The following is a 23844-nucleotide window of genomic DNA, read 5'->3' on the forward strand; positions in this document are numbered from 1 at the left end:
AAATAAATAAATAAATAAATAAAACAAAAGAAAACAATCATCGCAACCCGGAGCGCGGGGCTCGGGTGGACCCGGGTGAGGAGGGTCGGGGCAATGAGGCGCCTCCCGAGCGCCCTCTGGCGAAGATGGAGCGCGCGTGTCCCCGCCCCGGCCCCCCTTCGCCGCTGCAGCCGCCACCGCCGCCGCGGCGCCCCCGCCCGGCTCTCCGGGTTCACTCTCGGTCTTTCACTCCGTGAGACACAGACGGCAGCTTTCCGAGCGAGCGGGAGACAGGCTGAGGCGGCGCTAGCACTACTGCTGCCGCTCGCCCAGAGACGACCTGGGCGCCGGGAGAGAAGGCGAAGCCCGGACCCCCATCCCCTCTCTCCGTGGAGGTCTCCTGAGCCGACGGGCAGCTCCGCGGCGGCGCGCGACCCCCTTCCCGGCCACTTCGCGGGGCGTGCCAGGACTTGGGGACGCGGCTCGGGAAGAGCCGGGCCGGGGGGCGGCGGCGGCGGCGGAGCGAGGGGGCGCGCACCGGGACTGGAGAGGAGTGAGCGGCGGGCTGGGCGGCGGCGGCCGTAGCCGCGGGTGCCTCCCCGCTTCGCAGGCAGCGCCGCCTCCCCGGGCCGCGGCCGCCCGGCCAGGTCCTCTGCGCGTTCCCGGGCCCGGAGCCGGCGCACGATGCGCCCGGCTGCGTTCTGATCGCCGCCGCGCCGCCGCCTCTGCCGCGATGATCCCCCCCGAGCCGCCGCAGCAGCAGCTGCAGCCGCCGCCGCCAGCCCCACCGAACCATGTGGTAACCACCATCGAGAACCTGCCGGCCGAGGGCAGCGGCGGCGGCGGTGGCGGCGGCAGCCTGTCCGCCTCCTCCCGGGCTGGCGTGCGCCAGAGGATCCGCAAAGTGCTGAACAGGTGAGCGGCGGCGGGGGCGCGGGGCGAGGGCTGCGGGAGCCCGGCCCCGGGTCTCCCCCGGACCCCCGGCGGCCCCTTGGGACTGAGTCGCGGCCGAGGGAGGCTGAGGAGAGCTGGCGACGACGCGCCCCGCTCCTGCGGGGAGGCCGTGGCAGCTTTGTCCCAGAGCTGGGAGCCCCGGGGCGCCCGGGCTGCCGGCTGGTCCGAGGCGGGAGTTCGGGGAGAGGCGGGGTTTGCTGCTTGGCTGCTGTGTGTCTGCGCTCACACCCTCGCACACGCGTGTCGCTCACTCCTCTTGCTCACTGAACCCCAGCTTTGCACCCAGGGGACAAGAGGGAACCGAGGGTGGCCCGGACGGAGGCGGCAAGGCGCGGAGCTGCGGGGAAGGCGAGGAAGTCGCCGGCCTCGCGCTGTCGCCCGCCCCGGCAGGACGTCTCCGACCTCCACGGGGCGGGGAGGGGGGAGGGGGGAGGGGTTCGCAGCAACAGCCGGGGCGGGCAGGCGGGGGATCCACTTCTCCCGTTGCCGCTCCGACTCCTCCAAGCTGGGACCAGGGAACCCGAGGCTAGAGGCCTGGATCAGACCCACGCAAAGTGCAAAAATGTTGCGAGAAGGGTGGGAGCTGGAGGAGCCGGGTTATTCTAAAGCGGGCGAAAGCCAGAGGAGGCGAGCGCCTATCGCCGGCGCCTCCAGTGCTGGAATCTGCGCAGTGGAGGGATCAAGGACAAGGCGTTTTAGGTTGAGAACCGCGTTGACGTGCAGATGGGGCCCCTGGCGTCCTGACTCAACTGTGATGTGAAGGGGACTTTTTCTACTTAAGTAACTTGAAATGGTTGAAGAACTGACACTTAAAAAAAAATCAGAGAATTTGTTTTGTGTGTTTTTATTTGAGTGCGTGTGTGCTTTTTTGAGGCATCTGCATGGGTAACTCTAAAGGTCGCGCTGTTCATACAGGTTTCCCTGTGGCACTGCTTCGGGTAGCGGAGACTCCCCATAGAGCTATGGGGAGTTCACGTAGACCTTTATGGGGCTTAAAGCTCTAGTGGGGGCACCAAATATGTACAGAAATCAAAGCTTGAAAGCTCTCCTTATTTTAGGAGTAGGGTTTAATTCAGGTGTAACAAGTCCCAAACCATTTGAGTCCCTTGTGAACGGGGTATATATTGGCTTACTTAACGTATATATTGGCTTACTTGTGGGCACTTCAGTATGTTTCCATTTATTAGCAAACAAGAAGAAATTCACTCTGAAGTGAGACAAGAGTTGGTAATAGAAAGTCCCGCCTTTACTTTCCTTCGAGTTGTAGCTTAGGATAACACCTTCCAAAATATCACATTCAAAAGACAGTGAATAGAATAAAGCAAGAAGATGCTGGCTGAGTACATATTATGTAGGTTTCCTATTCTTCATGAATACCTGTGGGGTTTTTTTTTTTGAATTGTAAATGCCCAGGCATTGGATCTTTATTTTAAGCGGAATCTATTAAATATTAATATCCCTCATCACTCTGGCAAAAGCTGATGCAATCATTCATTTATCTTTGCTTGATTATAAGTTATTATTGATTCCGTGCAAGTTATTTCTTGATATTCAATGACTCTTAGAGTCCAGAATAAAAAGATCACTGAGGAGACTTGGTTGTCACCATTTCGCAGCCAGTAACCTGCCACGTGGCTCGGGGGCAGAGCTGCGCATCTCCCTGGGTCTCGGTTTCTGCATGTGTAAAATGTATTTTATAATACGTGTCTTACCTCCCTTGTCTTGAGATAATACCGAAGAGAAAACACTTGCGCGAGTTTAAAGCTCTACACGAATTCATTTTGTGGTCTGAGGTGGGTCAGTGGGAGCATCACAAGCAAATAAAGTGAAGTCCTATATCATGAGTAGAACTATGTGTTTTACTAAGCTGTCGGTGATCTGTATGACATGAGTTGAACGATTCCTGATTTATAGAGGAAGAATTTAGATTGGAAGGTTGGGTCAATGATATATCATTGCAGGTACATCTGTGAATGGGACTCCAGGTTATAGCCTTTCCGCTTCAACTCAAACATTTAATTGTCTTTCAGAATTCTTCAGAATTTCCAACATCATATTTTGTATTGAGCTCATTGCCTTTCCTTATCCGTAAAGAGACAAGAAGAAAATATTTCTTTTGAGAAGGAGCATCTGGTATGGAGACTGAAAAAAAATCAGATTAAATGTAAAAATCTCCGTGGAATAATTTCATTAGCATGCTGATGAGCTTGGCTTCTGTACCATGATTATGTCAACAGGAGACAGCATTGGTAGTGGCTGAGTGACTGGGCTCTAAGAGTAACAATGTGGGAGGAAAGTGGAATTTTAAAGATCTTATGCCAGCACTCAGGTGTGGCTCCCCTTTGGTTTGAACCCTCCAAGTATGTTGAATCAGTCAGTAATGGCTATCAGACTGGCCCACTGGGACCGTATCACAAGCATCTTTGTTCATTTTCTCAAAACTTAAAATCATTTTCCCCTTCTTTTTCTTCTCCTTCTTTTGCTCTTCCTTTTTCCTTGATACTTCTGTATCCTTCACCTCTATTGCCCTGTCAACTTACTGTCCTCTGGGTTTCAGTTGCTTTTTTTTTTTCATTTACTTCTGGCACACAGCAACTTAGCTGCTAGCAGAAAGTGAGGTTGCAAATCTGGATGTTTGGAGCCAATATAAAAAAAATATCCCTTCAACTTTTGGCATGCAGATATATGGTTGGCAGCATCCTATTGCTGTGAGCTGGCCAGGAGTCTCCTCAGTGACAGAATGGGACATTGCACCACTGTTAACTTAGCCCTTAGCATCCGATTGGGCCAAAGGGGCAGTGCTGACAGACTGAGGATGGTGCAGTGAGATGGGGAGTGTTAGACTATGAGCAATGTAAACCTGGTGATTTGCCTGCCACCGGTGGCAGTCTATAACAATAACTACCTGCCAGCTCAGAGGAAGAAATGCAAACACATATGCTATCTATATCTACCGAGGGATAGGTAAAGGGAAAAGTACTGATTAATAATGAAGTAAAGGTACTTGCTCTCAAGAAGCATAAAATGAAAATGTAGTGTTACCTTAATGAAATCTGCCTGACATTATACTATACCCTATGACTTTCCTCAGTATAGTTACTCATTCTTTCCCCTTTCTTTATGGGCTTGTACAATTGGATTGCCGCATTTTGTATGCGACAGTTGGGGCATCTCACTGATCACTCACTTTCTGTAAAGCAGTTAGATTAGAATCCAGTAGTACCAAGATTTTGGTGAGAGAGGAGGTGATAGATCATTTTTTTTAAACCGGTTAATGGGATGTGTCACATTCTTCTCCCCATAGTGTTCAAAATTGTTTTGGCAGTGGGATGCAAGAAATCCAGGTGATTCTTAGGCGGAGATAACTGTTGCTTCTTTAATTCCCAAAGATTTAAAATAATGTGTTGGTTCCAGCAAGGAAAAAATAAGGCTTACTCTTCCTCATTTATTTCTTAGCACAGAATAGTATTTATTACTCTGTCATGAGCAAGCAAGATATGACAAAAAAGAAAAAAAAACACTTCAAGGGTAATGGTTGGTGACCCTCACACAAAAACTGATGATACTGGTAGTTTCTAAGAAAGATAAAGGAATGGGTACTGGTCTATATAGTATCTGAAGATTTTCTCCTCTAAAATGATTACTTAATGAAATGTTTGTGAAAAATGAGTAATAGCTTGTTTTGTGTTTTCATGTGTGTGGTTTTATTTATATTTCCCAGTTGAATATTATTTTCAAATCTTAGTGAAAATAACTGTGAATTTCTAGTTTTGACCCACTTTCTTCCCCATAAGAGATTCATTGCCTTGTCTCAAGTTATAAAAGGGTTTCTGCCTTTTTGAGTCTTGTAGTGGGGATGTTTAATCATTAGAATGGATCCACTAGTGTGATGCTGGGTCATCCATTTATTTGATTTGGAACTAACTGATTTCCAACTTACATTTTGATTTGTACTACTAATTTCAAAATTTCTAAAAAAATTTTTGAGTTGAAAACCAAGAATTGTTAAAGAGGATGTATAAGAGAGTTGGTGGCAAGCCTAAGTAAAACCAAGTCCACGTGGGAAGTTACCATATAAGATAGAACAATATATGTATATAGCATTTCTGACTCCTTATATAAGGTGGACAGAACACAGTGAACCAAAAGAATGACTGCCAAGGAACAGAGTTATGCTTGAACCACGTATTAGGTACAGTTGAGGAAGACATATATTATAATTAAATGATCCTTTTTTATTAAGTTGGAAGGCTCTTGTTGAAAAATTGAATAGTGAAGCTCTTCCTCAAGCTACTTCTTCTAACAGATGTCAAAATGAAAGGGGAAGACCAACTTGTAATGAGGATAATTTTATACACGATTATTCCAAATGGAACTGGGTGGTGTGATTAAAAACAGACATTTCGGAGATCAGTAGTCTTACTGAAAGAAAGGATGTCAAAGGATGCATTTATGTTTTTCAGTTTACTTATTTATTTCTGCGAGAGAGAGAGAGGTGGGGGGCAGAGAGAGAGTGAGAGAGACAATCCCAAGCGGGCTCCATGCTGAGCTTGATCCCAAGAACCATGAGATCATTCATGAGCTGAAATCAAGAGTCAGATGCTTAACTGACTGAGCTGTCCAGGCGCCCCAGGATGCATATATTTTTAACTAAAGGACAAAATTATGAAAATAAAAGATCATCCTGTGTACTTACAGGGCTTGGAGAAATGAATGTTTATAATGAAGGAATATTTGGCTTACTTGGGATAGAGATGATACCTTTCCAAGTAATTGATGTGTAAGAAAATGGACGTATCTTTGTGTAATTTTCCTTTGAGTGTTTACCATCTCAAGATGTTTCAGGGCCATCATAATAGAAGCCTGTTTTTATTGTACCCTGATGTCTGTGAAGATGATATAGGAAAATGAGTTGGCTGCCCATATAGTTCTAAAGTTACTTAATGCAAGAGCTAATTTATTATTTAACTGCTATTTCTCGTAAAAGTAGAATGCAGAATGTGAGAATACCACCACACGGTTTTGGTTTAGCTTTCTCACTCATTTGAGCTCAGGCCAATGAGCATTCACTGTACATTTTCAAACACATTAATTCTTGATTATGTTTCTAAAAAAAAGTATGCTTAGGAAATTAAACTCCAGTAGTCACATGGAAAAATACCTCACAAATATTTGGCATATTTCTTGACTGTGGCATGAACACATACAAGTATACATTCATTTATTCTTCGTTTTTAATGGCCAAAGCACATGACATAAAATTTACCCTCTTAACCACTTCTAACTGTACAGTATAGTAGTGTTATTTGTATGCACATTGTCACGCAACCCATGTCTAGAATTTTATCAGCTTGCAAAACTGAACCTGAATCCGTTAAACAGCTCCCCGTTTCTTCTTCTGCGCTGATCCTGGCAACCACTATTCTACCTTTTGTTTCTGAGAGTTTGACTGTTTTGGATACCTCATATAAATGAAATCATGCAGTATTTGCCTTTTTATGACTGGCTTAGTTCACTTAGCATAATGTCCTCAAGGTTCACCCATGTTGTATCATACGAGGATTTCCTACCTTTTTTAGGCTAACATTCCGTTGTATGTATATACCACATTTTCTTTATCTATTTGTCTGTTGATGGACATTTACGTTGCTTCTTCCATCCCTTGACAATTGTGAATAAAGCTTCAATGAACATGAATGTGAAAATATATCTTCAAGATACCTCGTTCAATTTTTTGGGATATGTACCCAGAAGTGGGATTGCTGGATCATATGGTGATTCCATTTTTATTTTTTGGAGGAAACTCTATACTGTTTTTCGTAGCAGTGGCACCATTTTACATCTTCACTCACAATGTATAAGAGTTCCAGTTTCTCCACATCCTTGCCAACACTTGTTACTTTTGGTGGTTTATTTTGTTTATTTATTTATTTTTATTGTGGTCATCCTAATGGGTGTGAAGTGGCATCTCGCTGTGGTTTTGATTTGCGTTTCCCTAATGATTAGTGATATTGAACAGTTTTTCATATGCTTGTTGGCCATTTGTATGTCTTCTTTGGAGAAATGTCTATTTACAGCCTTTGCTCATTTTTAAATTGAATTGTTTGGAGTTTTTAAGTTGTTGAATTGTAGGAGTTCTTTGTATATTCTGGATATTAACCCCTTATTAGATATATGGTTTACAAATATTTTCTCTCATTCCACTGGTTGCTTTTATACTCAGTTGATTGTTTTCTATGTTTATTTGTTCTTAATCACTTATTGTGTGCTGACCTCTTTTCTGGAGGACATCTACGTGACAAAACATTATTCTAACTGGATAATGTGGCATGTGTTTTGTTATGGAGAGTGAATCATTATAATCTGTAACCTGAGTTTTTATGCATAATGTCTAATTGTATGCTTCCAAATGTCTAGATACTGGAGTCCTATAAATAAGTTGTTCAGTATGCATTCCATATTACACTTCTCATTCTGTCATTTTGACCTTATACAGGGACTACTTGAATGTGCAGTAGTTAAGAAGACATTTCATAGGAAATGCCAAGGAAAACAATAAAAGTAAATACATCTTAGAAAGTGTTTTCTTAGAAAAATGTCAGGCTTCAGTCAGTGGCAACATGAATGTAACTTGTTTAGGAATACTATTATTAAAATTTTTTAAATATTGTTTTCTATTGGATTTAATTCTAAACTTTCTCTTAAGAAACTTTATGTGTGTGACTCTGTGATGGTTAAAAAAATACCTTAAATACCATTTTGCAAGTTCTGTTGTTATGTTCCACCAATTCTTTCCATTTTAAACAAATTCATTAGGGAAACCTACTATGACTGAAAAAACAAGTTAAGGATTTTAAAAAACAAATCAATCTAATTATGTCCAGATTTAGAATGACAGGGCTACAATTCCCGATGATTCTTGACTTTGAGATAGAAAAAGTACTGATCCATTGTATAAGAGAAATTTTTTACTAGTTTCTCATTCATTCATTCATTCATTCACTCATTCATTCAATGAATATTTATTGAGTTCTTCCTATATGTTGGGCACTTCAGGATCAATGTAGTGAACTAGACAAGTATAGGCTAAAGAGGACTCTTGGGTGCTGTTGGTAGAGTTTCTGACTGTTATTACCCTTTCAATATAATTTACCAAGGGGACAATTTAAGTAAAGTAGAAATAACGATAACATACATCACCTCTCAAAATGATTAGATTTTCAAGCTGATCTAACAGAGGTGTACAAGAAAGCCCCATAAGTTAGCTGTTTCACCTGTAGGCAAACTACTCAAGAGGAAGACTGAACCCATAATAAAATTACTTGAAGTGTACACAGAGTCCAGAGGGTAGATCTTTCTTGATGAACACAGTACAATTTGTTTCACTTAGGACTTAAAGAAAAAAGGAGACATAGCCATTCAGAATGTTAGGAGAAAAAGGAGAACAGATTTGAAACGCATCCTGTCATTGCAAGTGAGCCTATCAAAGGTCATTGCCACATAAATCAAGAAAATAGAGTTTTCTGACAGTATTAACATTCTGACAAGTGCATATACAGCTTTGAGGGAGCTTGGACACATATTCATGCATTGCAGGTAAGAGAAGCTTAGAATATGACAATAGCATGAGGATGAGTTGGTGGAAAGACAGCATGCTTTATTATATTATTTGATGCAGTGTTTGAGTTAAAATTAGCATTTAGACAGTGGACCCAATTCTTACATTTTACATTATAAAGTAAGCATTTTATATTATAAACTTTATATCATGCGTTATTCTTTTTTTTTTTTTTTAATTTTTTTTTTTCAACGTTTATTTATTTTTGGGACAGAGAGAGACAGAGCATGAACGGGGGAGGGGCAGAGAGAGAGGGAGACACAGAATCGGAAACAGGCTCCAGGCTCTGAGCCATCAGCCCAGAGCCTGACGCGGGCTCGAACTCACGGACTGCGAGATCGTGACCTGGCTGAAGTTGGACGCTTAACCGACTGCGCCACCCAGGCGCCCCTATCATGCGTTATTCTTATGACAAAAGTGCTTATTATCATCCTTTTATAGGCAGGGAAACCAATTTTTGTAGTCACACAGCTAGGTGCTTTTATAAGACTACAGAGGAAAGAGACACCACACTAGACTGGAGACAGGGCAGGAAGGTTCAGGGATGGCATTTTCTCTTGGCATTGAGAGATAACATCTTACCGAGGACTGCTTTAAGGAGATACTGTAGACTAGGTGGCTTAAACAACAGACATTTACTTCTTACAGTTCTGGAGGCTGGGAAGTCTGAGATCAGAGTACCAGCAGATTTGGTGTCTGGTGGGGCCTTCTTGACTTGCAGACAGCCATCTTCTCGTATCTTTAATTGGTACAGCAACAGAGAGATCTTTCTCCCGTCTCTTTTTATAAGGCTACTAACTCAATTATGGGGGCTCCACCCTTGTGACCTCATCTGAATCTAATTACCTTCTGAAGATCCCACCTCCAAATATCATCACATTGGGAATTAGGGCTTCAATTCATGAACTTTGTGGGGACATAAATGTTCTAATCCATAGCACATGGGTAGGAAAGGAACATGTGGATCCACATATTAGTGAAAACATCTTTCTCTGCCTGACTTATTTCACTTATCAGAAGACCATGGGGGAGGGGAAGGGGAAAACAAAGTTACAGAGAGGGAGGGAGGGAGGCAAACCATAAGAGACTCTTGAATACTGAGAACAAACTGAGGGTTGATGGCTGTGGGGGAGAGGGGAAAGTGGGTGATGGGCATTGAAGAGGGCACCTGTTGGGATGAGCACTGGGTGTTGTATGGAAACCAAAGGAAGATGTGTAAGAAGGGGGATGGTAGAAAGGATGAAACCAAATATGGGGTAAGATCAGAAGAGGATTAAGTGTCCAGTTTGCCAATATTATGTGGAGGTAAAAAAGGCAGTGGAGTGAAGTAAGGTGAGAATTATAGGCTGGAGTCAGATAATGGACACCCTTGGGTGCTTTGATAAGGAATTAAGATTTCATTCTGTGGGTTATTACTATTGCAGGTTATTGAGCAGAGAAAGGATATCATCAGAGATGTGCTTAAACATGATATTCTGAACCATATCTGTAGGACAGATGGAGAGAGGAAGGACTGGGGTGTGTGGGACAAGTTAGGGGCTACTATAGCCATATAGGGGAGAGGAGAAAGGAGTCTAAATGGGATGGGGATGGGGAGAAAGAAGTGCTATGATTTGGACAGAATCTGGACCAAGATCAGGAAGAGGAGGATTAGATTATTTTGGAGAAAGCACTCAACAGTGCCTACACCATTGTGGGCATTTACTACTTGTTTCATGAACGGTTATTTGAAAGTTGCCTCAAAGAAGAGATATGTTCACCAGGGCAGAAGAGACATACAGCCGGGAGGCCAGCAGCCAGCTACTCAAAGTGTGGTCATGGGACCTGTGCTGATTCAGAAACTGCACAAACCAGAATGTGATATGAACAGAAATCAAGAGTAAGCATTTAGAAATATCTATAGCAATCTGACAGAACTTTTATGCCTTTCCTTCTAATATTAAAAATGGGGTCATGTATTTTGGTAAGTTTTTGTTTTTTGCCATTTTATTTTTCTAGTAGTTGGCTTTTTAAATTGCATTTTACAAAAGTATTGCCTGCAATGAATTGAAAGAAGCAATTGATATCTTACAGTAGATAGTCCCCACCCAATATCCAATATCCAGTATTGATATCCAATATCAACTGGTCCCTTGGATACTGGGTGGGGACCAGTTGATCTAAGAGGGATCAACGGTGAGTCTGGATTCAACAGTGAGTCTGGAAGTGCATCTGATCAGGTATTAATGGTAGCATTAGGCTGGTGCTAGTCATGGCCTTGGAAATCTGTATGTCCCAGCTGGTGATATGGAGGCAGTTGATTAGGTCTGATAAGAGCTACATTAAGTATCAAGGACTCAACCCAACAGCCTGGGTTGAGGCTCCCACCTTAAATGTTAAGCAGAGTAGCTTTTAGAAGTGAAAAGAGATAGCATCCCAGTTCTGTGGAATGGGTTTATAAGTGGAGAGTGCTACCTTTCAGGGATGGTGAAGTTAAAGAGAGCACATTCTAGGTCTGAATGGCAGAAGGGAGGGTCAGGGTTACATCACAGCTCAGCATAAGTGGCAGAACCACTGGTATGGCTTCACTTCGAGCTCTGAGGAGCTCAGACTAGGAGTTATTTAGCCATTCAACAAAGAATTACTGAACCAGGTAAGAGGCATCATCTGGATATTGGGAATACTGCAAGGAACAAGACCTAAAATACCTTCATTTTCATGGTGACAGCATTCAAGTTAGTACAGGCAATGAACGATACTAAGAAACATGTCTAATTGTGCTAAATACCACGCAGAGAATTCAAGTGGGGTGATGTGACAGAGAGGCACTGGGTGCTACTTTCATTTGAGTGGTCAGAACAGGCCTGTTTCTCCCTGGTGACATTGAAGCTAGGATTGGCACGACCAGGAGGAACTGGCCAACTGAGGGTCAGGAGGAAGTGTGCTCCAGGCGGAGATGGTAAGATGAGACAAGCAGGCATAAGGTACTAAAAAAGAGGGAGACTGAAGTGCAAGATGGAAGTGAGCAGGGGAGGGGAGGAGCTCACAAGGAAGGGAGGTGTAAGATCTTTTAGGACCTCAGAGGCCGGGAGACGAGCTTGGGTTTTATTCTAAGTGGGCTGTGAAACAACTGGAAGGTATTCAGCAAAGGAGTGATCTGGTAGAGTTTTGAAAAGACCATTCTAGCTGCTGTTGGGGAATGGATTGTGGGAGAGATAAGTGGTTACTGGAGGGAAGAGATGTTGGAGGCTTGGACTGGAGGGTAGCAATGCAGGTAAAGAGAAACGATCATGTTTTGGAGTGATTTGCATGAGGAGACGGAGTCCATGGGACTGGTGAGTGATCTGATGAGGCTGCTGAGGGTAAAGAATAAAAAAAAATTCTAGTGTTGGGGCCTTGAGAAATTGGGTGAATGAAGGTGCTATTGTCTAAGATGGTAAAGGCAAGGAGAGGAACATATTTGTGGGGAGAAAGTTGGGAATTTACTGTGGCGAGTTCAGTTAGAAATGTCTAGTGGAAATGTTCAAGGACTGCTGGAGTCTAGGATTCTTGGGAGAAATCAAGGGCTGGGGATTTGATGTGGGAGTCACTGGGGTGGTCCTAGAGGAGATCATCTGGAGACACAGTACAACAGGGGTCCCAAGGTCAATCTGGGCAGTGCATCAACGTGTGGGTCAAACAGAGGAGGAGGTCCCAGCTCAGGAACTGGGGTCTGAAGTAGGAGGGAAAACAAGAGAGTATGGTTCAGAAGCCAAGGGAAGGACTTGCTTTGAGAAGGAGGAAATAAGCAGTGCACTGTGGTGAAGTATTAAGGGAAGGGCAGAGACATGGCCTGGTGACGTGAGAACCTTGGGGGCCATGAAAGGCACAGGTTCAGAGTGGTGGTGCAGCTGGGAGCCTGGATGGAAGGCTGGACAGGGAATGTGAGATGGGGGCTTCAAAACATGACTTGTGAGACATTTTGCCTTAATGAGGAGCAAGGGGAGGAGAGTCTTTGAATGGAGGAGATAATGCAAAAGGTCTGTGTGCTGATGGGAATGATCTAGTGGAAAGGGGAAAAATTGCGTCGGTGGGAAGGAATGGGATAATGGAAGGAGGGAAAAGCCATGAGAAGGCTAAGATGGTGGGATCCAAAGGAAGGGGGAAAGGTGGGCCTTTGAGAAGAGCCAGACATTCTCCATGATACAAGGGGGGAGCCACAGCCTGTGGGTGTAAATGAAGGTGATTTGGTAGATTTGGTGGTGGGACTAAAAGTTCCTGGCTGGTGGCTTCTCTCTCTCTCTCTGAGAGCTCTGAGGCAAGGATATCGGTTGAGGATGAAGGAGCTGGGTGCTGGGGACAAGGTGTAGGACATTTGTGCAGAGGAAACCGGGAAACAGTCATTTTGAAGAGTCAGAAAGGAAATAACACAAAAGAAGTATAACAGGATTGAAGGACAGTGCTGTGAGTTTATTTGACATTTGTGGTAGGGATGGGGTGGAGGGGGTGTGATGGGCAGAAAGATGTTGCCTTAGAAAGGGCTAACTCAGAAACAGGTGTGGGCCTGAGTGACCTGGCAAGCAAGAACCATCAGTGAACTCAGCTATGAAGAAGTCAGGATATTGGTATGGGGCATATTTTGGGGGAGCTCCGTAGGATTTGGGTCCTCATGACATTTGAGAATAGCGTGTGAGAGACAGAGGAGGGAATTGAAAGTCACTTAAAGATATTGTGTCTGGGCCATTGGTGTGATGGTGTCCCCTTCAGAATGTGATTGATATGTTCTCGCAGGCAACTGACTTAAGTTTTGGGTGCCTCAATTTTCTCATTTGTAAACCAGTTAAAATAATCCTAGCCTTTCATTTCCCATTGCATTTTGGGGATTTTTAACTGAAATGACATCTGGGTGCGGGCTTGGACAGCTGCCAAACACAATGCAATTGTTATCCTGGTCACAAAATTCAAAGGAGAGCCGGGTTTTGGGGCTTTGCGCTGTCTTCAGGCCTGTGATAAATGCTGACTCAGCCCACAGAGGACTTGGGTGCAGGCCCTGCGCTGGCCTGGTCGTTTTGTCAGCCTTGTCAATCAGAATCTGAGGGGAAACTCGCCCATCTGTGAACAAGGCAGGAGTCTGTTTGCTTCAATGTACTCCAGTTTTGAAAGCTAGATACCATTAATTTTGTTTTTTGTTGTTTAAATATTTATTTTTTTGTGGGGGTGGGGGAGAGAGAGGGAGAACAAGTAGGGGGTAGGAGCAGAGAGAGAGGAAGACACAGAGTTTAAAGCAGGCTCTAGACTCTGAGCTGTCAGCGCAGAGCCTGATGTGGGGCTTGAGCTCGTGAACCAACAGATCATGACCTGAGCGGAAATCAAGAGTCGGGTGCTTAATCGACTGAGCCACCCCGGCGCCCCTGGTTTTGATTTTTTTCCCAGAAAGCCTCTCCTTGGGAAGACTAATTTGGCAGAAGGTGTACGTGCTGCTGCCTGATTGCTCCCCTCCCAGCAGTAGTGCTTCGAAGGTACCTGTGGTTTGTGACGGAGTTTGACAGGCTTTCGGGAAGGGTTAGTGCCTCTTGAACTGGGGAGGTTTCAAAATGAGCGTGGGCCTAAAAGGCTCCATAGAGGCCGGCAGTGGGACAGACAGAGCGGCTCAGAGGGAAAGGACAGAGCAGCTTTAATGTGCTAATGAGGGGAAGCCCAGATGCCAGCCGGATCAGAGGAGCTCTTTGTGACACTGGGTTCCCGGGGATGGCTGGAGTCTCTGTCCCTATCTGTATCCTGCTGCGGGCAGAAGAAACACTGTGCTCTCAGAGAGGGCCCTTTCCTCAACAGATAGGCTTACAGACTGCTCTGAACGCCTGTGGGTGGTGAGGGGCCTTGGAAAATCCCAGGGTCCCTCGACTGCTTGAAAACACCGCGGCTGTGAGGTGGGGGGAGGTGTGTGTGGGAGGACAGAGGAAGGGTGGGGAGATCTGTTCTGGAGGGTGTGCGCAGTCCCAGAGAGCTAGGAAGGATATTTACAGCTTCACAAAATTAACTGTTGTCCCTCCAGTACTGCCAAGCTTGGTGAATGGCACTCAAGCCAGTCAACAGGAGGTGATCTGTCCTTGAAGATAGTCAAGGTGGGGCGCCGGGGTGGCTCAGTCGTTAAGCATCCGACTTTGGCTCAGGTCATGATCTCGCGGTCCGTGAGTTCGAGCCCCGCGTCAGGCTCTGTGCTGACCGCTCAGAGCCTGGAGCCTGTTTTAGATTCTGTGTCTCCCTCTCTGACCCTCCGCGGTCCATGCTCTGTCTCTCTCTGTCTCAAAAATAAGTAAACGTTAAAAAAAAATTAAAAAAAAAAGAAAGAAAATAGTCAAGGTAGTTTGTAGCTAGTTACGGAGTAAGTCTGAAACATTACAAAACCAACCAAACAAAAACTACCACCATCACCCAATGAGTGCTGGAATGAAATTCATGGTCTTGTTACTTCATTCGGTGATGGCTCCAGAGTTGCTAGTGGGGAGGGGTTGGAAGCAGGGTCAGGGAACTTGTCTTGAAGCTGACTTTGCATAGCAAGAACACAGTATTTATAAAGATTGTGTGTTTACTTGTACTGACCCCATCTACTGGTGGAGTCAACCCTTAAGGCTGCCTCTAGATTCATCATGATGTCTAGGGTTGTTGTCTCTGGAAATATGAGTCCCCAGATAAGACAGACCAATGAGATGAAAAGGATCAATCCGTGGTATCTTGACCCTGTTACCTTTGCTACTTTTCCTTTCTGAATCTTTCTGGGATATATAAATATTTAATGTAGTACAGTATATATGTTATTTCCCAAATAATGTATATTAGATATAATTTGTAATCAATCTTTGTCTATCCATCTGTCTGTCTTTGTTTTGCTCTGTTTTTTTTCTGACACATGCACACACACACACACACACACACACAACTGATTGGTAGATGATAGTTTTCCGTTTGTCTTCCTTATTTGAAAACAGCTCTTAGATTTCCTCACCATACTTTTTTTTGGCTCAGAGTTGGTTCAAGAAGAATGTTTTATTTTTAACATGTTTTATTTTTATTTTGGAACCATACTGAATTGGTATCGTCTAAGAAAATAAAAATATTCAGTGTGGAATTACCTATGAACTAGCTATATCTGAAAGTGTGAATGTACCTATAGAACAGCCACCCCATAAGGATTCTTCCCCACCTATCCCACATTTCCCTGAGTCATAGATGGTTTTATTACACTTCAGCTCCAGGTGATAATGAGTCTAGTGACTTGACTTTAAAATTTTACCTTTTTTTCCCTACTCTGATTCTAACAGTTTGTGTGATTTGTGTTTTTGAGGCAAAAATTTACCTTCTCCTCCTCCTTGTCCTCTTCCTTCTTCTTGTCCTTTAAAAAAAAAATCCTTCTTTTCTTGACGCTTCCTGTTAATTTCCTGCTCCCAATGGGATACATGCATCTTGGATTGACCTTCCCTAGTGAAAGCTTGGTGCTCTTGATCCTATCAAGTATTATAGACGATGAGGTGCTTGCTTGCACTGGTTTTGGAAGATGAGTCATTTGCAACTCAAATGCTGATAAATGAACTCATTTGTGTCCAATTCAAAGAGACCATAATTATTACTTCCCTAGCCCCCAAATTAATTGCAACCTGAGAGTCTGCCTTCAATGATCACAGAAGAAAAGCACTGTTTCAAGCATTTATGGCAATGAATATCAGATCGCTCATTTTGGATATCAGTTTGTTAAAGAAAATGGTGGTTATGCAAAGTATGCAAATGGGAACGAATGCAGTATGGGCTGGTGCCCCAGGGCTGCAGTTTGTTTGGCTATTGAGATACAGCAACAAAAAAAAAATTTTTTTATCGTATTGTCATCACCTGTTTCCCTCTGTCACAATTGCAAAGCAGTTCATTGGCGTCAGGAACCTGAAGGTTCTCTTCCTTTTTGGTTGCAACTGGAGAAGCAGGTAAAGGGCTGGAATGTGTAGTGCACTCTTTTTCCGAAAAAACGAATTTCCACAGGTTGATAGACTCTCCCACAAACTCTTTCAAATGGTGGTTGGGAAAGATAAGACATACAAGGAGCAAAGGATTTTTAAAGTTTTTTTTAATTTTTTTTTTTCAACGTTTATTTATTTTTGGGACAGAGAGAGACAGAGCATGAACGGGGGAGGGGCAGAGAGAGAGGGAGACACAGAATCGGAAACAGGCTCCAGGCTCTGAGCCATCAGCCCAGAGCCCGACGCGGGGCTCGAACTCACGGACCGCAAGATCGTGACCTGGCTGAAGTCGGACGCTTAACCGACTGCGCCACCCAGGCGCCCCTAATTGTTTATTTTTGAGAGAGAGAGAGAAAGAGAGAGAAAGAGAGAGAGTGCGCGCAATGTGGGTCGGGGGGAGAGAGGGAGACAGGATCCGAAGCAGTCTCAACGCTGTCAGTGCAGAGCCCAATGCAGGGCTCGAATTCATGAACCTAACTGTGAGATGAAGACCTGAGTGAAATCAGAGGCTTAGCCAACTGAGCCCCTCAGGTGCCCTGACACAAAGGATTTTTAAAGTGAAACACATAAGAAAACGGATACAGGGTGGGAGGGAAGCCTTGCAGAGAATTGGCCTTGCATTTCTAATATTGCTCTGCTATTTTAACCATTAAAGTAATTGGCTTCATGAGGCATAGAATGTTGATTCCTGGCCCCTCTGAGGGAAATGTTAGCAAGTGAACAAAGGAAAAAAGCCACAGAAGACGTATGACATATTAATGAATCAAAGTCACCCTCATTCCATGTCAAAATCTCCATTTTGGTGAATTACTAACTTTCTCTCTGGAGCTGTTTTGATCTTAGGAAATGAATAAAGTAAAGCGATGAATGGAATCATAAAAACCTGATCCTCAGTTTTGAGGCACTACCAGGCAGAGCTATACGCTAGCTATACACTACAATCTAAAGAGAGGGGCACCTGGGTGGCTCAGTCGGTTGAGCATCCGATTCTTGATTTCGGCTCAGGTCATGTTCCCAGGGTTCCCAGGGTCATGGGATCGAGCTCTGAGTGCAAAGAGCAGTGGGCTCTGCACTGAGTGTGAAGCCTGCTTGGTTGGGATTCTCTCTCCCTCTGCCCCTCTCCTACTTGTGCTCTTTCTCTTTCTATTAAAAAAAAAAGGCTGTGACATAGAAGCTTGTTTATGAGAAATAACTATTCTTCAACCAAAACACAAAGGCACCTATGCATCTGAAGACCTTGACATCCACCCCCCAACCCCCAGGTCTGGGTTAGATGCCTCATTCCAGTTACAGGCTATTTTATATCATTTACGGTCTACATTCTTTATGTGTCTGAACCCTCCCAGCGGTTAAATCTACGAGGGTGTTCTCTACCCAACATCTTACATAGAACCTGGCATAAAGTTAAGTGCTCAATAAATATTTGTTGAATGAAGGGGCAAATGATCTGCTAGAAGCCCTTTCAAGAGAGGTATTATTTTATGTTCTCTAATTTTTAGTTTCTCAAATAATGTATGTGGTAGTGCCTGGCACAGAGTAGGTACTCAATGAATTTTAGTTTTAGTTTTTTTCAAATTGATCTATGGAGAAATAGGGGATATAAAAAAGTAGAGAGAGATAATTTGAGTGGTTCCAGAGTTAGGAAAATACTGAGGTGCACTGCCTAAGTCCTACTCATACTTTAAAACTCAACACACGTGTCTATCTACCCAGTGTTTCCCTAAAATTTTCAATTCCATCTGCCAAGAAATTTCCGTTGGGATAATCAGTTGTAGAAATGAAAACAGAAGTCACTTAAAGCTTGTTATAGACAGCAGAAATTGAGAAGAGGGCTACTTGCTTATTTCAGTATCTTAGTGCTCTGATCTCAGAGACCTCAGTTTCTTTTCTGCTCACAGGTTGTGTTGAGGACGAAAAGATTTTATATCTATATACATAGATATATACAGCTATCTGTCTATCTACCTATCTATCTATCTATCTATCTATCTATCTATCTAGTGCACTTAGAACAGCATCTGACATAGAGAAAGTCCTACTCAAACTTATTTTATTATTATTATCATTACCGTCAGGTATAAAGCCTGGTGAAAAATGGGGAAGAAGGAACCGATTACCAAGAAAACTACATGAGAGTAGTAGAGCCCATGCCTGGCTGGTTTAGTGCTTTCTGCTCTGTGCTCCACATACTCCTTGAATTTAATATATGTTGATAATAATTGTTTGATGAATTAATGGTGTATTTTCAGTGGTCTGGGGAAGGAATGGTAAGAGGGTTATATGGTAGTTAGAAGTCCTAGCTCAAAGTAAGCCAGGAGATAGGAGAATGACATTTCTTATGCCTGGTCCTAAATATTTTCCTAAGCAATTTCTACCAGTCAGAAATTAATTTGAGATAAATTTCTTCTTCAAATACATCACCCTGGGAAAATTAAACAAGATTAGATTTATATCCTTTGCATGTCTGCTGCAAGGAAAACAAAGTCCTAAGTGTGGTTCGGAGATGCAAACACATAAGGTTAGGTCTCTGCTCTCAAGCATATTTTAATCTAGTTAATCAGTTATTATTTTAGTCAATCAGTTAGACTGCTTTTCCCTTAAGAGCTGAAATCAGTCACAAGGAAGGGTGGGAACATTGCTTGAAGGCGTCTTTGGAACATGGGACATGGAACATGAGAGAAGGTCTGGTTGGGTTTTTATAGTGTGGGAAGTTGTACCACTAGAGAGCTATAAGTGTTTTTGGTTGGAGGAGATCAACTTTGCTGCCTTTGGAATATGTCCAGGGCTCTCCATCGGTGAGATCAAACATCACCTTCCCAGATTTTCAGAGGTCAATAAATGCATGTATCTATGAGATATGAGAATGTATCTATGCAACAGCTATGAGAATTTTGACAAGTCATTTGAAATCCATGGTCACTAAATCCTAGTACAACTCTTTTGGTGCATGATTATACATGACAATAAAACCCAAAACCTTGTGACAAATCAAATGAAGTTTATTTTTAAAGCTATATAAAATATATATATATATATGTATATATATATGTATACACACATATATTTACATATGTATATATAGCTATATATTTATATGTTTGTATTATATATAATAATATATAATATATTAGAAAATATATGTATCTATATGTATATTTAAATATATATATGGGTATATATATATATTGCCTTTCTTCTTTGTCTGCTGATACCTCAGAATAAAATGACAGTCCAGCCATTTCAAGAGTGGTTCATATGTGCTGTGTCCTCGGGGCAAAGAGCCCACATAGTTAAGTTAAATATCTTGTGTGCTAGATTAGAGTTCCAACCAAAGAATTATTTGTTACCTCAGTGTATTTAGACAAACCCTGCAAAGGGGGACTCAGGATAACTCGATAAGTTATCTGCCCTGGAATAGAATGGAAATTAGTGTAGTATTTTTTCTAAAAGTGTCAGTTATCTAAGTTGCCTTTTACATTTCTGCCCCAGAACACACAAATGTGACACACTGGAGAGCAATACAGGGCTGGAAGGTTACTACCTGTAACAGCCTTTCTTTTCCTCTTTCCAGCCTTTGTTGCATCACTAAGATGGGATGTTTTATCCACTACGGGGTGATGAAACTTCTGCTTTATGACATTATCGAAGATCTGCATACATAAAGAAGAGTAATGAAGTCATTTGGCTTACATTTTTGATACCATTTGTATTGCCTCTGTGCAGGGTTGAGTGAAGCAGTTTCTCTAGCTGCTGTAAGCAATAAACCTCTAACTGTTAAATGCTGACTCAACATAAGCGTGTTGGCAGAAGAACATGATTAACTTGAAGAGAAGCTAGTGTCAGCAAGAAGAAATACAACCACACATCCAAAAGGAATATGGAGTATTTACATGTGACATCTTCGGGAGCCATTGCAAATAGAGAAATATAGTTGTGTTACATGGAAATAAATGTAGTCTTTTGCTTCTGTCCTTGGTATTGCATATTTTGTCCTCCATAGTCTCTTGTTGGTTCCATCACTAGTGCATCCATTTTTGCCCCAGATGGTTCTGATAAGCCAATTAGTTCTTGGCATTCTTCTGGACTCGGGAGCTGGCATATTGTCGTCAGTCTTCGGGCAGGCATAGGTCCCAGGTTGGCTCAATCATATTGAAAGGAAGTACTTACATTTGATGGTGAGGGGGAGAGATTTCTCTTTCTCTGTTGGATTTGATCAAGGAAACATCTGTTTTACCACTGGCTGTTACTGTCAGCCACCTTATGACCATAAAGGAAACCAGCCTTCAGATGTCACTGATGCTGAGGACAACATAGTAGAGACAGGAAAAGTTCCTGGATCCTTGAAGATAGTATTGAGCAACTGACTGACTGACGTGCCACACGCTCAGAGTTTGCTCTATCACTGGACTTCCATTATATGGCATAATAAATATTCTAACTGCTTAGGCCAGGTTAAGTTGAAATTTGCTTTACTTGCAATTGAGGGCTTCCTTAACTGATACACATTTCTCTCACTTTGCCCTTAAATTGACAACTTTATATGAAGAACAGCCAGGGCCTTTTCATCTCTTTCAGTATGGACACATGCACCAAGGAAGTGCAGAGGCAGTTTGCCCCAGTGTGTGGTGCGGAAGGTTAGTTTTCCAGGGTGCATTTGCACAGAGAGTAGAAAGAATGGGCTCCTGTGCCTGGTAGATGTCATGGATATCCACACCAGGCACCTTTGATAATCTGAACTGGTCTGGATGAGACAAATACATTGAGGAGATTGGAGTACGGGATGATAGACTCTCCCACCACATCATCCATTTGTTCATTTGTGTGATCATTTATGTTGAGCCTGCTTTGTGCCTGGCTGGTGTGAGGCACCAAGTGTAGGAAAGATCTCACAGAATAGTGGAGAACCATGGAATGCCTGATATGAGGGATTGGAGATGGCATCTGAGCATGTGACAGCTAACCTGGCAACTGGAGGGTGAGGACGACTTAGCTAGAATAAGGAGAGGAGTGTGTGTGTGTGTGTGTGTGTGTGTGTGTGTGTGTGTGAGTTTGAGTGGCAGGGAATGTGTTTTAGACAAGGAAACACATCAGAAGACTGTGGGGGTGGACACACGATGCATTCTGGGGAATGGAAGTGGTTCAGATGGCTGTGGCTCCCTGTGTGAGGGAGGGAGATGTTAGAGGCTGGCAGAGTAGGCGGGGGTCAGATCAGGTAGGGCTTTGGAAGCTTGTTCAGTGTGTGTGCTTTATCTTAAGAGCACTGAATAGTATTGAGGCTCTAAGCAGAAGAATGCCATGGCCAATTTAAGTTTTCACAAGCTCTGGCTTCCTGTAGTAGAAACAGTGAGTTGAGTGCAGCTAGATGGTTACAAGGAGCCCAGCCAGGAGACAGATGCAGAGGAGAATTGGCAAGGTGTGTTGCATTCCTAACTTCTCCTTTCTGAAGCCATGGGTCTTGATTATAATTGCTACTTAAGAGAAAGGTGAATTGGGTTTATGGTGGTCAGTGTTTGATTTCCTTTGGTGTAACAGTGGCACGACCTCAGGCAAGTTACCTGAACTCTTTGAGTTTTGGTTTCATCAACTGTGCAGTTACAAAAACACCTACCTCAGAAGGTCATTGTGGAGAATTAAATAAGATAATATATTTATAGTTCTTGGTGCCATGCCTGAAACATGTTAGCCATTATAATTATTCATACGCAGCCTGATAAATATGTAAGAAGAGGGGTAAGAACAGAAGCAGAAGAAGAGTTAGTTTGGGAGTTGAGAGTAACACGAACATCATACTTTCTTTGGGAGCAGGACTTGTATTTATTATACAGGCAGGAAATTCCCAGTAATACTTGCTCTTGGAAGGCAAAAAATAGAAATCACGACAAAAATGACAATAGAAGGTGTGCTTCATTTTGGCTAAGGAGAAGAGGAGAGAAGGGATGTTGAGCTCACAGGGCAGGGAGAGGAGGAGGCCTGGCCCTGAGAGATGCGGGAGCAAGGGCTTCCAGAACCTGTGGCTTCCCTGCAGTGACAGCCTTCTTCAGAGACATACTTTGAAGCCCTGGATGAAAGCAGGAAACAGGTGTATTTGTTTTAGGGCAGGGGCTTTTGTTTGTTTTTTAAATCATGTAGAGCAGCTGTCATATAGGAGATACTGTATTCAACAAATATTTGTTGAATGAATGAATATGAGGAGATGCACACGCTTCTGCCAAGCTTTGAGTTCTGGGGTCAGAATTTCTGCCTAAGGCATAGGTGCACGCTGGGTTGGGTTCCCTTCATTTGCCACCTACAAAGCAGCCTTGTATTTCTCTTGCAATTAATAGAGAAACTAATTAGAGAAGCTAATCAATGGCTGATGAACTGATTCATGCAGATAGATTTCTCAAGCCAGAGTTTGAAAGAAAAGAATGGATTCTTTCCTTGGGCGATGTAGGCAGCTATTTTTAGTCAGCAGGTGTTGCAGCTTTTAAGAGGCATTTGGCAGGATTTCCTTCTACTTCCATTTCATCCAAAATATGTTACTTTCATCCTTTTCATTCCAGAAACATGCTGCTTTATGAGTGTTTACTGAGTAGAAAAGGGGATTGTGGGAAAGAATAATCAAGAAAAAATATATGAAGTGCTTTGCATGGAACCTGGCTCCATAGTAAATGGGCAGTAAATAAGAGAGGAGATGGAAATGCCATTCAGAGAGCGTGGGTGGAGGAGGGATGGCTGGTAGACGGTGCTCTCTGCTGAACGTGGAGGAGGTTTCTTTGCATCACTGGAGATAATGCGTTGCTTTCGGCTTTCTTAGTCTGGATCAATTTCTGTACCCAGAGCCTTGGATTATAATTTAAGATGTCAATACTTATTACTCAGGAAAGGGCCAATCAGTTTTCTTTGTGCATTGGTTAAAAACAAATCCCCTCCAAATCAATGGGCGAAAAAATACAACAACTTAATGCTTCACACAGTTCTGAGATGAGAACTGGGCCTCCAGAACAGTTCTCTCCTATGATAAATTTCTAATCACACATGAGATTTGTGCCAGAGACTGATAAAGTGTAAGCCACAAATAGTAGTTTGCTCTATGTGCATATGTTCCACTGTGAGATGCCATACTTAGGTCTTGGATGAAGACAGCCTAGAAATGTCTTGCTTCTTGGAGAACAGTTGTGAAAGTCAATCAAATATAAATATATAAGATATAAGATATATAATAAAAAGTATTTTAATACATTTCTATATATTATAAATATAAATAAATATTTATGTTTTGTACATATATGCATATATATTATATATGTTTATGTAAAAATAGATACGTATATATGTGTATGTATGTGTGTG

The 23844-nt window shown here is 43.1% G+C and overlaps 1 protein-coding gene across 1 annotated transcript in view; it reads left to right on the forward strand.

The window, feature by feature from the left end:
* Positions 1 to 712: 712 nt before the first annotated feature.
* SLC35F1 (solute carrier family 35 member F1) overlaps positions 713 to 23844 on the forward strand; it is a 409915-nt gene continuing 386783 nt past the window's right edge. Inside the window, exon 1 of the mRNA XM_045499404.1 lies at positions 713 to 894. Coding sequence (XP_045355360.1) covers positions 713 to 894 — 182 coding nt within the window. The remainder of the gene's footprint in view (positions 895 to 23844) is intronic.

This window comes from Leopardus geoffroyi, chromosome B2 (assembly GCF_018350155.1).
Source record: "Leopardus geoffroyi isolate Oge1 chromosome B2, O.geoffroyi_Oge1_pat1.0, whole genome shotgun sequence".
In the NCBI taxonomy this organism is placed as follows: domain Eukaryota; kingdom Metazoa; phylum Chordata; class Mammalia; order Carnivora; family Felidae; genus Leopardus; species Leopardus geoffroyi.